The sequence below is a fragment of the Bos taurus genome, chromosome X (genome assembly GCF_002263795.3).
Source record: "Bos taurus isolate L1 Dominette 01449 registration number 42190680 breed Hereford chromosome X, ARS-UCD2.0, whole genome shotgun sequence".
NCBI classification, from domain to species: Eukaryota; Metazoa; Chordata; class Mammalia; order Artiodactyla; family Bovidae; genus Bos; species Bos taurus.
In genome coordinates this window covers 91,550,894-91,567,522 of record NC_037357.1, presented here as the reverse complement: position 1 = coordinate 91,567,522, position 16,629 = coordinate 91,550,894, and the positions used below count along the sequence as shown (strand labels likewise).

At 37.5% G+C, this 16,629-nt stretch overlaps 1 protein-coding gene across 6 annotated transcripts in view; it reads left to right on the top strand.

Moving 5' to 3' along the window:
- Window positions 1–16,629, top strand: part of FAM120C (family with sequence similarity 120C) — a 145,520-nt gene that overhangs the window by 90,507 nt on the left and 38,384 nt on the right. For 5 of the 6 annotated variants that reach the window (XR_009493573.1, XR_009493574.1, XM_024988788.2 and 2 more), the window contains exons 11-12: window positions 12,118–12,232; window positions 14,155–14,364. Coding sequence is in view for 4 of the 6 variants with exons in the window: in XM_024988788.2 (XP_024844556.1) it covers window positions 12,118–12,232; window positions 14,155–14,364 (325 nt within the window). In the remaining 2 variants the exon portion in view is untranslated. The remainder of the gene's footprint in view (window positions 1–12,117; window positions 12,233–14,154; window positions 14,365–16,629) is intronic. The other variant, XM_024988789.2, reaches the window with a different exon arrangement.

The following is a 16,629-nucleotide window of genomic DNA, read 5'->3' as shown; positions in this document are numbered from 1 at the left end:
CCAACTGTGCTTCAATTAAAAAAAAGATAGAAATTACTAAAAGAAACAAAATAGATATTCTGAAGTGGAAAAGTATGTCTTCATTGAAGTGAAAAATTAACTCAAGGAGTTCAATACCAGATTTGAGCTGAGAGAAGAAAAAAAACATCAGAGAATTTGAAGGCAGATGAATAGAGATTATCAAATTTGAAGTTCAGTTCATTTCACTTGCTCAGTTGTGTCTGACTCTTTGCGACCCCATGGACTGCAGCATGCCAGGCTTCCCTGTCCATCACCAACTCCCAGAGCTTGCTCAAACTCATGTCCATCAAATCAGTGTTTTTTTTTTTTAATATAAATTTATTTATTTTAATTGGAGGCTAATTACTTTATAATATTGTAGTGGTTTTGCCATACATTGCCATGAATCTGCCACGGGTGTACATGTGTTCCCCATCCTGAACCCCCCTCCCACCTCCCTCCCCATCCCATCCCTCTGGGTCATCCCAGTGCACCAGCCCCGAGCATCCTGTCTCATGCATCGAAACTGGACTGGCGATCCAATTTCACATACGATAATATACATGTTTCAATCCCTTTCTTCCAAATCATCCCACCCCCACCCTATCCCACAGAGTCCAAAAGATTGTTCTATACATCTGTGTCTCTTTTGCTGTCTCGCATACAGGGTTATCGTTACCATCTTTCTAAATTTCATATATATGCGTTAGTATACTGTATTGGTGTCTTTCTTGCTGGCTTACTTCACTCTGTATAATAAGCTCCAGTTTTATCCACCTCATTAGAACTGATTCAAATGTATTCTTTTTAATGACTGAGTAGTATTCCATTGTGTATATGTACCACAGCTTTCTTATCCATTCGTCTGCTGATGGACATCTAGGTTGCTTCCATGTCCTGGCTATTATAAACAGTGCTCTGATGAACATTGGGGTATAACATTGGGGTTATGACCAACCTAGATAGCATATTGAAAAGCAGAGACATTCTTTGCCAACAAAGGTCCATCTAGTCAAGGCTATGGTTTTTCCAGTGATCGTGTATGGATGTGAGAGTTGGACTGTGAAGAAAGGTGAGCGCCGAAGAATTGATGCTTTTGAACTGTGGTGTTGGAGAAGACTCTTGAGAGTCCCTTGGACTGCAAGGAGGTCCAACCAGTCCATTCTGAAGGAGATCAGCCCTGGGATTTCTTTGGAAGGAATGATGCTGAAGCTGAAACTCCAGTACTTTGGCCACCTCATGCAAAGAGTTGACTCATTGGAAAAGACTCTGATGCTAGGAGGGATTGGGGGCAGGAGGAGAAGGGGACGACAGAGGATGAGATGGCTGGATGGCATCACTGACTCGATGGACATGATTCTGAGTGAACTCCGGGAGTTGGTGATGGACAGGGAGGCCTGGCGTGCTGCGATTCATGGGGTCACAAAGACTTGGACACAACTGAGCGACTGAACTGAACTGAAAATCCCAGATGGCTTCTTTGCAGAAATTAACAAACTGACACTAAAATTAATGTGTAAATGCAGTGGGCTCAGAGTAGCCAAAACAGTGTTGAATTTGAAAAAAAAAGGCAGAATGGCTGCGATCCAGAAGTCTACAAATAATAAATGCTGGAGAGGGTGTGGAGAAAAGGGAACCCTCTTACACTGTTGGTGGGAATGCAAACTAGTACAGCCACTATGGAGAACAGTGTGAAGATTCCTTAAAAAACTGGAAATAGAACTGCCTTATGATCCAGCAATCCCACTGCTGGGCATACACACTGAGGAAACCAGAAGGGAAAGAGACATGTGTACCCCAGTGTTCATCGCAGCACTGTTTTTAATAGCCAGGACATGGAAGCAAACTAGATGTCCATCAGCAGATGAATGGATAAGAAAGCTGTGGTACATATACACAATGGAGTATTATTCAGCCATTAAAAAGAATACATTTGAATCAGTTCTAATGAGGTGGATGAAACTGGAGCCTATTATACAGAGTGAAGTAAGCCAGAAGGAAAAACACCAATACAGTATACTAATGCATATATATGGAATTTAGAAAGATGGTAACAATAACCTGGTGTACGAGACAGCAAAAGAGACACTGATGTATAGAACAGTCTTATGAACTCTGTGGGAGAGGGAGAGGGTGGGAAGATTTGGGAGAATGACATTGAAACATGTAAAATATCATGTAAGAAACGAGTTGCCAGTCCAGGTTCGATGCACGATACTGGATGCTTGGGGCTAGTGCACTGGGACGACCCAGAGGGATGATATGGGGAGGGAGGAGGGAGGAGGGTTCAGGATGGGGAACACATGTATACCTGTGGCGGGTTCATTTTGATATTTGGCAAAACTAATACAATTATGTAAAGTTTAAAAATAAAATAAAATTAAAAACAAACAAACAAACAAAAAGCGTAATTGTAGATTCATACTTCTTAATTTAAAAATTTACTACAAAACTACAGTAATTGAGACAGTAGTATAAGGGTAGGCATATAAATGATGAAGTACATTTGAGTGCCCAGAAATAAACCCTTCCATTTATGGTCAACTGATTTTTGGCAAAGATACCACAATAATTCAATGGGGAAAGATAGTCATTTTAGCAAATAGTTTTGTGATAACTGGATAGCAAATAGTTGTGTGATAACTGGACATTCATATGCAAAAAAGTGAAGTTGGATCTCTACCTCACATAATATACAAAAATTAACTCAAAATGTATCATAAGCCTATATGTAAAAACCCAAATTATAAAACTTTTAGAAGAGAACACGTGTAAATCTTCATGATCTCAGATTAGGCAATGATTTCTTAGATATAGTGCCAGAAGCATGACAGAAAGAAAAGTACATAAATTGGAGTAGATCAGAACTAAAAGCTTAATCCACAGCAAACATTATTCTCAATGGTGAAGGACTGGAAATATTTCTTCTAAGACCAGGAAGAAAACAAGGATCCCCACTCTCAGCACTATTATTCAATATAATTTTGGAAGACCTCGCAATAGCAATTAAACAAGTAAAAGAAACACAAGGAATCCAGAAAGGAAAAGAAGTAAAACTATTAGTGTTTGCAGATGACATGATACCATACATAGAAAATCCTAAAGATGCCACCAGAAAACTACTGGAGCTAATCAATGAATTTAGTAAAGTCACATAATACAAAATTAATACACAGAAATCTCTTGCATTCCTATGCACTAACAGAAAAAAATCAGAGATTAATGAATCAATCTCACTCACCGTTGCACCCAAAAGAATAAAATACCTAGGAATAAACCTATCTAAGCAGACAAAAGACCTGTATGCAGAAAACTATAAGACACTTAATGAAAGAAATCAAAGACAACACAAATAGATGGAGAGATATACCATGTTCTTGGAATGAAAGAATCTATATTATAAAAATGACTGTACTATCCAAAGCAATCTGCAGGTTCAGTGCATTCCATATCAAATTCCCAATAGCATTTTTCACAGACTAGAACAAAAAATTTTAGTTTGTATGGATATGCAAAAGACCCCCAAATAGTTGATGCAGTCTTGAAAAAGAAAATGAAAAGGAAGGAATTGGACTCCCTGACTTCAGACTGTACTACAAAGCTGTAGTAATCAAAACACTATGGTACTGTCACAAAAACAGAAATATAGATCAATGGAACAGGATAGAAAGCCTGGAGATAAACCCACACACCTTATGGTCAACTTATCTTTGACAACAGAGACAAGAATATATGATGTAGGAAAGATAGTTTCTTCAATAAATGATGCTGGGAAAACTGGACAACTACATGTTAAAGAATGAAATTAGAACACTTCTTAGACCATACACAGAAATAAATTCAAAATGAGTTAAAGACCGAAATGTCACACTGAATACTATAAAGCTAGAGGAGAACATAGGGAGAACACTGTTTGCTATAAATCACAGCAAAATCCTTTTTGACTCACCTCCTAGACCAGTGGAAATAAAAACATAAATAAACAAATGAGACCTAATTAAACTTAAAACTTTTGCACAGCAAAAGAAACTGTAAACAAGATGAAAAGACAACCCTTAGAATGGGAGAAAATAATTGCAAACAAAACAACTGACAAAGGATTGATCTCCAAAATTTATAAGGAGCTCATGCAGCTCAATATTTTTTTTTTTAAAAAAGCCCAAACAGTGGGCAGAAGACCTAAACACACATTTCTCCAAAGAAGAAATACAGATGGCCAACAAACATATGAAAAAATGTTCAAAATTCCTCATTTATTAGAGAAATGCAAATCAAAACTACAATGAGGTATCACCTCACACCAGTTAGCATGGCCATAATCAAAACATCTGCACTCTGTAAAATAGGCTCCAGTTTCATCCATCTCATTAGAACTGATTCAAATGTATTCTTTTTAATGGCTGAGTAATACTCTATTGTGTATATGTACCATAGCTTTCTTATCCATTCATCTGCTGATGGACATCTAGGTTGCTTCCATGTCCTGGCTATTATAAACAGTGCTGCGATGAACATTGGAAGAGACACTGATGTATAGAACAGTCTTATGGACTCTGTGGGAGAGGGAGAGGGTGGAAAGATTTAGGAGAATGGCATTGAAACATCTAAAATATCATATAAGAAACGAGTTGCCAATCCAGGTTCGATGCACGATACTGGATGCTTGGGGCTAGTGCACTGGGATGACCCAGAGGGATGGTATGGGGAGGGAGGAGGGAGGAGGGTTCAGGATGGGGAACACATGTATACCTGTGGCGTATTCGTTTTGATATTTGGCAAAACTAATACAATGATGTAAAGTTTAAAAATAAAATTTAAAAAATTAAAAAAAAAAACATCTACAAACAATAAATGCAGTAGAGGATGTGGAGAAAAGGGTACCAACCCTCTTGCACTGGTGGTGGGAATATACATTGATGCAACCACTATGGAGAACAGTATGAAGGAAAGTAGGAATAAAATTACCATATGACACAGCAGCCCCACTACTGGGCATATAACCTGAGAAAGACCATAACTCAAAAGAACACATGTACCCCAATGTTCATTGCAGCACTATTTACAGTAGCCAGAACATGGAAGCAACCTAGATGTACATCAACAGATGAATGGATAAAGAAGTTTTGGTTCATATATACAATGGAATATTACTCAGCCATAAAAAGGAATGAAATTGGGTCATTTGTACCAATGTGGATGGACCTAGAATCAGTCATACAGAGTGAAGTAAGTCAGAAAGAGAAAAATAAATATCGTATATTAACACATATATATATGAAATCTGGAGAAATGGTACAGATGAACCTATTTGTAGGGCGGGAATAGAGACAGAGATGTATGGAACAGACTTATGGACACAGTAGGAGAAGGGGAGGTAGGATATGAATTGAGAGAATAGCATTGACATATATATGCATTGCCATGTGTAAAATAGATAGCTACAGGAAGTAGCTGTATAGCACAAGGATCCCAGCTCAGTGCTCTGTGATGACCTAGAAGAGTGGGATGCTGGGTGGTGAGGAGGGAGACTCACAAGGGAGGAGATATATGTGTACTTATAGCTGATTCACGTTGTTGTACATCAGAAACTAACACAACATTGTAAAGCAATTATACTCCAGTTAAGAAATTTAAAACTTATGCTCCAATCAAAAAAAAATTATACTACAATTAAAAAACAAACTAAAAGCTTGTGTGCTAGAGACAATGCCATGAAGAAAAGTGATAACAAAACTCAAAGAATGGGATAAAATGCAAATCATATATCTGATAAGTATCAAAAGCATCCAGAATGTATAAAGAATTCTTTCAACTCAATAATAAAGGAGAGATGATTTGATTTAAAAATCAAATGGGCAAAAAAATTCATTTGACATTTCTCCAAAGTAGATATCAGATCAGTCGCTCAGTTGTGTCTGACTCATTGCGACCCCATGAATCGCAACACACCAGGCCTCCCTGTCCATCACCAACTCCTGGAGTTGTGCCCAAACTCATGTCCATCCAGTTGGTGATGCCATCCAGCTATCTCATCCTCTGTCGTCCCCTTCTCCTCCTGCCCTCAGTCCCTCCCAGCATCAGGGTCTTTTCCAATGAGTCAACTCTTTACATGAGGTGGCCAAAGTATAGGAGCTTCAGCTTTAGCATCAGTCCTTCCAATGAACACCCAGGACTGATCTCCTTTAGGATAGACTGGTTGGACCTCCTTGCAGTCCAAGGGACTCTCAAGAGTCTTCTCCAACACCACAGTTCAAAAGCATCAATTCTTCGGCGCTCAGCTTTCTTCAGAGTCCAACTCTCACATCCATACATGACCACTGGAAAAACCATAGCCTTGACTAGACGGACCTTTGTTAGCCAAGTAATGTCTCTGCTTTTCAATATGCTATCTAGGTTGGTCATAACTTTCCTTCCAAGGAGTAAGCGTCTTTTAATTTCATGGCTGCAGTCACCATCTGCAGTGATTTTGGAGCCCAAAAAAATAAAGTCAGACACTGTTTCCACTGTTTCCCCATCTATTTCCCATGAAGTGATGGGAATGATGCCATGATGCCATGAAGATGCCATGATCTTCATCTTCTGAATGTTGAGCTTTAAGCCAGCATTTTCACTTTCCTCTTTCATTTTCATCAAGAGTTTCTTTAGTTCCTCTTAACTTTCTGCCATAAGGGTGGTGTCATCTGCATATCTGAGGTTATTGATATTTCTCCCGGCAATCTTGATTCCAGCTTGTGTTTCTTCCAGTCCAGCGTTTCTCATGATGTACTCTGCGTAGAAGTTAAATAAGCAGGGTGACAACATACAGCCTTGATGTACTCCTTTTCCTATTTGGAACCAGTCTGTTGTTCCATGTCCAGTTCTAACTGTTGCTTCCTGACCTGCATATAGGTTTCTCAAGAGGCAGGTCATGTGGTCTGGTATTCCCATCTCTTTCAGAATTTTCCAAAGTTTATTGTGATGCACACAGTCAAAGGCTTTGGCATAATCAATAAAGCAGAAATAGATGTTTTTCTGGAACTCTTTTGCTTTTTCAATGATCCAGCAGATGTTGGCAATTTGATCTCTGGTTCCTCTGCCTTTTCTAAAACCAGCTTGAACATCTGGAAGTTCACGGTTCACATACTGCTGCAGCCTGGCTTGCAGAATTTTGAGCATTACTTTACTAGTGTGTGAGATAAGTGCAATTGTGCAGTAGTTTGAGCATTCTTTGGCATTGCCTTTCTTTGGGATTGGAATGAAAACTGACCTTTTCCAGTCCTATGGCCACTGCTGAGTTTTCCAAACTTGCTGGCATATTGAGTGTAGCACTTTCACAGCATCATCTTTCAGGATTTGAAATAGCTCAACTGGAATTCCATCATCTCCACTAGCTTTGTTCATAGTGATGCTTTCTGAGGCCCACTTGACATACCAGGATATCTGGCTCTAGGTGAGTGATCACACCATCGTGATTATCTGGGTCGTGAAAATCTTTTTTGTACAGTTTTTCTTCTGTGTATTCTTGCCATCTCTTCTTAATATCTTCTGCTTCTGTTAGGTCCATACCATTTTTGTCCTTTATGGAGCCCATCTTTGCATGAAATGTTCACTTGGTGTCTCTAATTTTCTTGAAGTAATCTCTAGTCTTTCCCATTCTGTTGTTGGGTGGCTATAATTAAAAAGGCTGACAACAAGTGTTGGTGAGGATGTGCAGAAATTGGAACACTGCTGGTAAGAACATAAAATGAAGACACATATTCACACAGAAACATGTTCTTGAATATTCATATAGCATTACTCATAATACCCAAGAAGTAGAAATAACTCAGATGTCCATCAACTGATGAATGGGTGAACAAAATGTAGTATAGTCATACAATAGAATATTATTCAGTTATAAAAAGGAATTAACTGTTGATTTATGCTATAACGTGGATGAACCTTGAAAAACAGTAGGCTAAATAAAATTCACCAGTTACAATATGGCATATATTGTTCTGTTTATATGAAATGTTCAGAATAAGCAAATCTGTAGATATGGGATTACCAGGGGTCTGAGGGAGGGGCAAATGTAGAGTGAATGCTAATGGATATGAAGTTTCTTTTGAGGGTGATTTAAATGTAGTGGTGACGGTTACATAGCCCTGTGGATTAACAAAAATCAGTGACTTATACACTATTAATACATGAGTTGTATAATAATTTTATCTCAATAGAGCTGTAAAGTAGAAAGGAAAATGAAATAGATCCCCAGATAACCAAAGATTAAGAGAATTAGTGCTGTCAACTTGCCATATAAGAATTATTAAAAGATGTCCTTCACATTGAAAGGAAATGACACCAAATGAATAAATGAATAATAAGCACCTGTAGTGGTAGTTACATTGCTAAGTCACTTCAGTCATGTCCAACTCCGTGCAACCCCGTGGACGGCAGCCCACCAGGCTCCCCCATCCCCAGGATTCTCCAGGCAAGAACACTGGAGTGGGTTGCCATTTCCTTCTCCAATGCATGAAAGTGAAAAGTGAAAGTGAAGTCTCTGAGTCAGGTCCGACTCTTCGCAACCCCAGGGACTGCAGCCTACCAGGATCCTCCATCCATGGGATTTTCCAGGCAAGAGTACTGGAGTGGGGTGCCATTGCCTTCTCCGGGTAGTTACATAGGTATATGTAAAAAGTGGTATAAATATATTTTTTCTCATTTGTTCACTTAACCTATTTAAAAGACAACTGCATAAGTCAATAATTATAAAATTGTGCGTTGGTTTTAGAATAATAGCATAATACACACCACAATAATAACATAGTGGAGGGAGGAAAGGAGAGAACTGTATTGGAGTAACGTTTCTTCTACTGGAATTACTTAGTACTAATTTGATGTGGTGTGTCAGTTAAGATGTATTTTGTAATCTACACAGCAACCATTATGAAAATAACTAAAATATAGTAAAAAAAATAAAATAATTAAAATGCTATACTGGAGAGTATTTAATGCAGTAGAAGACAATAAAAGAAAAAACAAAAAAGCAAAAAAGGTATGAAACGTATAAATCTAAACTTATCAACAACTATATCAAATGTAACTGGACTAAACATTCCTATCAAAAGGCAGAGATTGTGAGATTCGATACAAAGCATGAGCTATCTACAGGAGATATACTTTGGATTCAAAGACACAAATAGGTTAAAAGACAAAGAATAGAAGAAAATATACCATGCAAGCAATAACCACATGAGATATAATAGCTGTACTAATATCAGACAAAATAGACTCTAAGACAAGTAATGTTACAATAGACAAATAAGAAAATTTTATAGTAACAAAAGGGTCAATTCATCAGGAAAGTATAATAATTATAAACATATATTCCTAACAACAATATCCCTAAATACATGAAGCAAAAACTGGTAGAATTTAAGAATGAAATAGACACTTCAACAATGATAGTTGAAGGCTTCAATGCCCTACTCTCAATAATGGCTAGAACACCTAGACAAAAAGAAAAAATATGGAAGATTCACAAAACATCATCAACCAACTTGACGTGACCTGATAAAAACGATGAATATAGATCCTTCACACTATACACAAAAATGGATCATAGACTAAAATGTGATAGTTAAAACTATCTAACTTACAGGAGAAATTTTTCATGATTTTGAGTTAGGCGAAGATTTCTTAGATACAACAGCCAAAGCAAAATCAACCTAAAAAAATAGATTTCATCCAAATACAAAATTTGTACACTTCAAAAGGCACCATTACAAAACAGAAAAGAAAAGCCACAGACTAGAGAAAATATTTACAAATCATATATCTGATAAAGGACTTGTATCAGAATATATATAATAAACTCTTAAAACTTATAAGAAAACAGACAACTCAGTCTAAAAATGAATAAAAGATGTAAATAGACATTTCACCAGAGACAATATAGGGTTGTAATATAAGCACATGAAAAGATTCTCATCTTCAGTAATCACTGAGGAAATGTAAACCATACTGAAACATCACTTCACTCAGCTGAAATGATTATAATAATTTTTAAAAAATGACAATGACAAATGTAGGCCTGGCTGCAGAGAATTGGGATTCCCTCATACACTGATGTAAATTTAAAATGGTATAGCTACTTTGGACATTAGTTTGGTATTTTCTTAACAGGTTAAACATAAATATATAAATAGTCAGTTGTATCCAACTCTTGTGACCCCATCGACTATAGCCCATCAGGCTCGTCTGGCCATGGGATTCTCCAGGCAAGAGTACTAGAGTGGGTTGCCATTCCCTTCTCCAGGGAATCTTCCCAACCCAGAGATCGAACCTGGATTACCTGCATTGGCAGACAGATTCTTGACTGTCTGAGCCACCAAGGAAGCCCATTCAAGTAATCATATGACTCATTTATTTCACTCCTAGGTATCTGTTGAAAAAAATAGGTCCACACAGACTTGCACATGAATGTTCAAAGAAATATTATTCATAATAATCAAGAAGTAGGAACAACTCAAATATCTGTTAACTGGGAAGTGGATGTGATATGTCCATCAATAAAATATTAATCAGTAAAATAAAACTACTAATACATGCCAGAGCACTGAACCAACCTCAGAATCACTCTGCTTCATGCCAATGAAAATAATCAAAGAAGGAACGTTCATGGACTTACCATTGTAAAGCTGTCAATTGTTAGATTGATCTGTAGATTTAACACAATTCCTGTGGGCTTAATGCAAGGTTTTTTATGAATGAAGACAAACTTATTCTAAAGTTTATGTGTAAATTTATATAGGCCCTTACAATAGCTAAAACAATCTTGCAAAAAAGAAGTATAGGAATCACTCTACCTAATATTGTAGCCAAAATAATCAAGACTGGAGTTATTTGCAAAGGGATAAGCACATAGGTCAATGGAACAAAATTAAGAACCTAGAAATAGAACAACACAGGTATACTCAAAAGTGTAAAAACAATTCAATGGAGAAGGGATAGCCTTTCAACAAATGGTGCTGGAACAATCGGACATCCATAGGCCAAAGAAACAAACACTTCAATCTGAACCTCACACATTATACAAAAATTAACTCAACCCTGTCTAAAGAAGGCATCCTAGGAACTTGTTTAGAAAACTGGGAATTTTTGAAGAAAGCATTAACCATTCTGTCTCTAAACTGCTGTTCTAATCTACAGATCACAAACTTGAATTGTCACATTTCCTGCTTCCAGCCAACCCTGTTTGCTTCAGACTGGCGCCCCCATAATCGTAATTGGCTAGAGCCAATTCCTTAATACATATCTTGTTACTCCTGTTTGTCCTGAATTCAGTGGTTTCTGTGTACTGGCAGACTCCTTGGTTTGTCTCGAGGCTGAAGTCAAGGGGAAATTCTCTCAGCACCAAGAACCTCTCTGTTCAGTCCTGAATGGATTTTCCCTCCAATTGCAGGGCTTGTGCCTATACTTGTGCCACTAAATGTATAAAGGTATATAGTTATACCACCTCCAGATTCTCATTGTTGAATATATTGTGCAGTGTTAAATACATTGCACCCTTAAAGCCATGTGTCCATTTTAAAAATCTGAACGAAGGGCCAGCATGTTCTTGAGGTAAATTTAATAAAATAAAAATGATCAGCACTTCTAGAAGTCTATCTTGAATGAATAATCAGAAATACAGATGAGATTTAAATATGTGAATATCTTTATAGTAGTTTTATAATAAAAGAAAATGAATAGTATGTTTCTAATATTATAGGAATATTTATATAAATTGATAAAACACATGAGGAACGTGAAGTCATTTACAATCATGTTTTTGACAACTATTTAATGAATGAAAGGTTCTTACAATGCTGAATGAAAAAAGCAAGATAGAATATTCTATATGTAGTATGAAAAAGAGAAAAAACTGAGATTTGAGGTGCTAGGAAGAAAGAAGCCATAAACTTAACAGCAGTTATACGTGAACGGTGCCTGTCTCCTCTACCATCTAGATGAAGTAACCAAAGGCAGAGATTCTTTTACTTTATTTTAGAACCTAGCTAGCATCTGGGCCATGGTAGGTTACACTTAGCTTATTAAGTTTTTGTGAAATGAATAAATGAGCTTTTGTCACTTAACAATGATGCTTTTATCTTCTAGATACATGGTTCAATGGCCTGGCGGCCGAATCCTGCATCGCCATGAGCTAGACACCTTCCTGGCACAGGCAGTTTCTACTCAACTTTATGAACCAGATCAACTTCAAGAACTCAAGGTGATTTGAACTATCCTCATTTAAATTATTTTATGAGCTCATAGCTCTATTTTAGGTCTTTTTTTTCCTGCAGCTGGGGAGAAGAGCAAGTTCTTCAGGTAAATGTTTGGTTTACTTTAGCCAAATATTTATGTCTATTAATAAACCCAACACTGCTTACATACTGATGGGTGAGAATGGGTAGAAAAAATGGTATTGTGTAAGACTGGTAAGTTGTGGCCCATAGATCACAGTAAGGTTTCCAGCTCTTTCAAAAGATGCTACAGGGGACTTATCCTGGTGTTCTGTTTGTCTTTGAGTAAATATCTACCCTCTCTCCCTGGTGGCTCAGTGGTAAAGAATTCACCTGCAGTGCAGGAGGTGCAGGGGACATAGGTTCAATCCTTGGGATGGGAAGTTCGTCTGGAGGAGGAAATGGCAACCCACTCCATTATTCTTGCCTGGAGAATTCCATGGACAGAGGAGTCCATGGGCTACAGTCCATCAGGTCACAAAGAGACCGACACAACTGAGCACGTACACAATCCAATACTTGATTTACAATATTACATTAGGTTCAGGTGTTAGCACAGTGATTTGGTATTTTTTGAAGATTATATTCCATTGTAGACTATTATAAGTTAATGGATATAATTCCCTGTGCTACCCTCCTTTTAAAAAATAATACTGAGTGTTAGAGGGAAGTCTAGACAAGCAAGAGGAAGCAAGTAAATCCAACATAATAACTGAAGGCAGTAGAATATAGTAGGTTAGAGAGTAGGCTCTGAAGCCAGGCTGCCTTGGCTTTGAATCTTAGCTCATTAGGTTGCTTAACCTCTGTAGTTTCAGTTTCCTTACTTATAGTATTATGAGAATATTAAATAAAATAATCTATGCAAAACACTTACAAGAGTGGGTAGCATGTTCTAAGTATACAGTACTCAATTAGGTATTAATGCAGGACACTCCTCTTGTGACTTAAGTAGCCATGGTCCTTTGAGACCCTAGTATAAACTAGAAGAAAATCAAGTCTAGTAAGACTTAAAAATCTTGATGTGAGATCAACTAAGGAAAAGATGAAAACAGTCTTAGACAAACAGTGTTGGTTCCTTTCTACAGTAAATGTGATATTGCTTGGTACTAGAGCAGGTACTGACAACTCCACACCACACCTAGGAGGGGACCTGCATGTACTATCCCTTTTCCTATTAAAGCTATCTAACATGTCAACTTGAGATAACCGCTGTGTGTACATTTTTATGGTTTCTTCCAGCCTTTTGTCATGCATTTTCTACATGGTTGATATATTATGTATGTAATTATATATTATATTTTTAAACTTAGCATAGAACATAGTTTCTATGTCTGAAAATTTTATAGTAAATATTTTATCATATGGATGTATCATTTAATTATTCTTTTTTTGGCCATTTGGTTTCCAGATTTCACTTACTATATGTAATAATTAACATCTTTATGTATTAGAGCCTTATTCACATCTTAACTTCCTTAGAATAGATTCCTAAAAGTAGAATTTCTGAATCAACAAATGTGACCATTTTAAGGTTCTTGATGCATATTGCTTAATTTTAGTATACATTGCTCATTAGTTTTATTTGAGTGTGCCATTTATTTCACCATATCCTTGTCAGCATTGGACGTTCTTTTGGTCTTTTGTTTTGTTCTAATTTTTTTCTTATTTGACAGGCAGAAAAATTGGTATCTGAAGTGGGTATCTTTTTAAGATTTGAAAGTTGGTTTTTTTTTTATAATGAGTATCTTCCAAACCATCTCAGGGAAGGAAATGGATAGAGGCTGCTTATGTACTCAAATGTCCATATTGAAAAGTAACATGTTCTTATTTAACTGAAACAGGAATAAGAGCAAATGTAACCAATAACAGCAGTTTCTTAATGGTAGTTTTTCCTCTATGGTGGTTTCAGATTGAGAAACTGGATGCTCGAGGGATCCAGCTTGCTGCTCTCTTCATGAGCGGAGTTGATACAGCCCTGTTTGCCAATGATGCCTGTGGCCAGCCAGTTCCTTGGGAACACTGCTGCCCCTGGATTTACTTCGATGGCAAGCTGTTCCAGAGCAAGCTAATTAAAGCAGGCCGAGAGAGAGTATCCCTAGTTGAGCTCTGCGATGGCCAGGTACCAGCATGTTGGGTAGCTACTGAGATCAACTGTGATGTGCTGTGAAAGTGAATGGCAGAAAAGGGTAAAGGAGCAGAGAGACTGGCGAAGGAGGTAGCAGAAGTGGGAGAATGTGTTTGACCTTAAACTAACTTGGTCAGGGATGCTCCCAAAGGCCCAGGGTCTATGTACATGTTACAAAATCATGTTGGCATAGTTTTGTAAGTTTTGGCCATAGCAATCAGAGCAGAAAAAGAAAAAAGGAATCCAAATTGGAAAAGAAGAAGTAAAATTCTCACTGTTTGCAGATGACATGATCCTCTACATAGAAAACCCTGAAGACTCCACCAGAAAATTACTGCTACTGCTGCTAAGTCACTTCAGTCATGTCCAAGCTAATCAATGAATATAGCAAAGTTGCAGGATATAAAATCAACACAGAGAAATCCCTTGCATTCCTATACACTAATAATGAGAAAATAGAGAAATTAAGGAGACAATTCCATTCACGATTGCAATGAAAAGAATAAAATACTTAGGAATATATCTACCTAAAGAAACAAAACACCTATATATAGAAACTATAAAACACTGGTGAAAGAAATCAAAGAGGACACTAATAGATGGAGAAATATACCGTGTTCATGGATCGGAAGAATCAATATAGTGAAAATGAGTATACTACCCAAAGCAATATATAGATTCAATGCAATCCCTATCAAGCTACCAACAGTATTTTTCACAGAACTAGAACAAATAATTTCACAATTTGCATGGAAATGCAAAAAACCTCAAATAGCCAAAGCAATCTTGAGAAAGAAGAATGGAACTGGAGGAATCAACCTGCCTGACTTCAGGCTCTACTGCAAAGCCACAGTCATCAAGACAGTATGGTACTGGCACAAAGACAGAAATATAGATCAGTGGAACAAAAAAGAAAGCCCAGAGATAAATCCATGCACCTATGGACACCTTATCTTTGACAAAGGAGGTAAGAATATACAATGGAGAAAAGACAGTCTCCTTAACAAGAGATGGGAAAACAAGGTGCTAGGAAAACTGGTCAACCACTTGTAAAAGAATGAAACTAGAACACTTTGTAACACCATACACAAAAATAAACTCAAAATGGATTAAAGATCTAAACGTAAGACCAAAAACTATAAAATTCCTAGAGGAGAACATAGGCAAAACACTCTCCGACATAAATCACAGCAGGATCCTCTATGACCCACCTCCCAGAATATTGGAAATAGAAGCAAAAATAAACAAATGGGACCTAATTCAAATTAAAAGCTTCTGCACAACAAAGGAAACTCTAAGCAAGGTGAAAAGACAGCCTTCAGAATGGGAGAAAATAGCAAATGAAGCAACTGACAAAAAATTAATCTCAAAAATATACAAGCAACTCTTACAGCTCAATTCCAGAAAAATAAATGACCCAATCAAAAAATGGGCCAAAGACCTAAATAGACATTTCTCCAAAGAAGACATACAGATGGCTAACAAACACATGAAAAGATGCTCAACATCACTCATTATCAGAGAAATGCAAATCAAAACCACAATGAGGTACCATTTCACGCCAGTCAGAATGGCTGCTATCCAAAACTCTACAAGCAATAAATGCTGGAGGGGGTTGGAGAAAAGGGAACCCTCTTAAACTGTTGGTGGGAATGCAAACTAGTACAGCCACTATGGAGAACAGTGTGGAGATTCCTTAAAAAACTGGAAATAGAACTGCCATACGACCCAGCAATCCCATTGCTGGGCATACACACCGAGGAAACCAGAATTGAAAGAGACATGTGTACCCCAATGTTCATCGCAGCACTGTTTGTAATAGCCAGGACATGGAAGCAACCTAGATGTCCATCAGCAGACGAATGGATAAGAAAGCAGTGGTACATATACACGATGGAGTATTACTCAGCCATTAAAAAGAATACATTTGAATCAGTTCTAATGAGGTGGATGAAACTGGAGCCAATTATACAGAGTGAAGTAAGCCAGAAAGAAAACCACCAATACAGTATAGTAATGCATATATATGGAATTTAGAAAGATGGTCACGATAACCCTGTATGCGAGACAGCAAAAGAGACACAGATGTATAGAACAGTCTTTTGGACTCTGTGGGAGAGGGCGAGGGTGGGATGATTTGGGAGAATGGCACTGAAACATGTATATTATCATATATGAAACGAATCACCAATCCAGGTTCGATGCATGATACAGGATGCTCGGGGCTGGTGCGCTGGGATGACCCAGAGGGATGGTATG